The 893-nt window shown below is 39.0% G+C and overlaps 1 protein-coding gene across 1 annotated transcript in view; it reads right to left on the reverse strand.

The window, feature by feature from the left end:
* The window catches only part of LOC119587385, a 3,438-nt gene that overhangs the window by 1,379 nt on the left and 1,166 nt on the right, over positions 1-893 (reverse strand). Inside the window, exon 3 of the mRNA XM_037936128.1 lies at positions 751-890. Coding sequence (XP_037792056.1) covers positions 751-890 — 140 coding nt within the window. The remainder of the gene's footprint in view (positions 1-750; positions 891-893) is intronic.

The following is an 893-nucleotide window of genomic DNA, read 5'->3' on the forward strand; positions in this document are numbered from 1 at the left end:
GGGTTTAGTAAAGTTTTGGGTTTTGTTGTAATGATTTTGAAATGAGTTGGTTGTTAGTAATGAGTTAGTAAGACTTTGGTTTGTTAGTAATGATGGGTTGTTGAAAATGATTTTAGAAATGACTTTGGTTTTTAGTAATGATTTAGTAAGATGTTGTTGTTAGAAATGATTTTTAGTAACGACTTTGGGTTGTTAGAATGATTTTGGTTTGTTAGTAATGATTTTAGTAAGATGTTGGTTGTTTTAATGATGTTAGTAAGACGTGGTTGTGTAATGATTTTTGAAATGCTTTGGTTTTTAGTAATGAGTTAGTAATACGTTGGTTGTTAGAAATGATTTAGTGATGAGTTGGGTTTTTAGTAATGAGTTGAAATGACACTGGTTTTTTATAATGATGTTGTAAAGATGTTGGTTTTGTAATGTGTTAGTAATGACGATGGTTGTTAGTAATGATGTTAGTAATGACGTTGGTTGTTAGTAATGATGTTAGTAAAGAGTTGGTTGTTAGAAAAGTCCCCCCTTCTGTGCATCGTTTTCCGTTCTCTACGTGCACCAACTCCTATCTTCCCGTTATTTATCCCCACCAATTTCCCGTCTTCATCTCCACCAATTTCCCGTTTTCATCTTCCCTTTTTTCGTTTTCTATCTCCCCCAAGTTCCCGTTTTCATCTTCTCATTTTCCCTTTTTCCCATCTCCTTCGATTTTCCCCGTTTTCTATCTCTCGCCTCCTCCCGCCGAGCCATCATAACCTTTTGAGCTTTTCACCTGCACGAGGAAGTAAGGAGACATGGCGTTGGTGTTCATGAGCCGCGTCCCCGTTCCCCGGAAGCTTCACGATCGGCGTCGGGAAGAAGGGAGCGTTGTTGACGAGGAGGTCGAGGCGGCCCCACTG

The sequence above is a fragment of the Penaeus monodon genome, chromosome 22, assembly GCF_015228065.2.
Source record: "Penaeus monodon isolate SGIC_2016 chromosome 22, NSTDA_Pmon_1, whole genome shotgun sequence".
In the NCBI taxonomy this organism is placed as follows: domain Eukaryota; kingdom Metazoa; phylum Arthropoda; class Malacostraca; order Decapoda; family Penaeidae; genus Penaeus; species Penaeus monodon.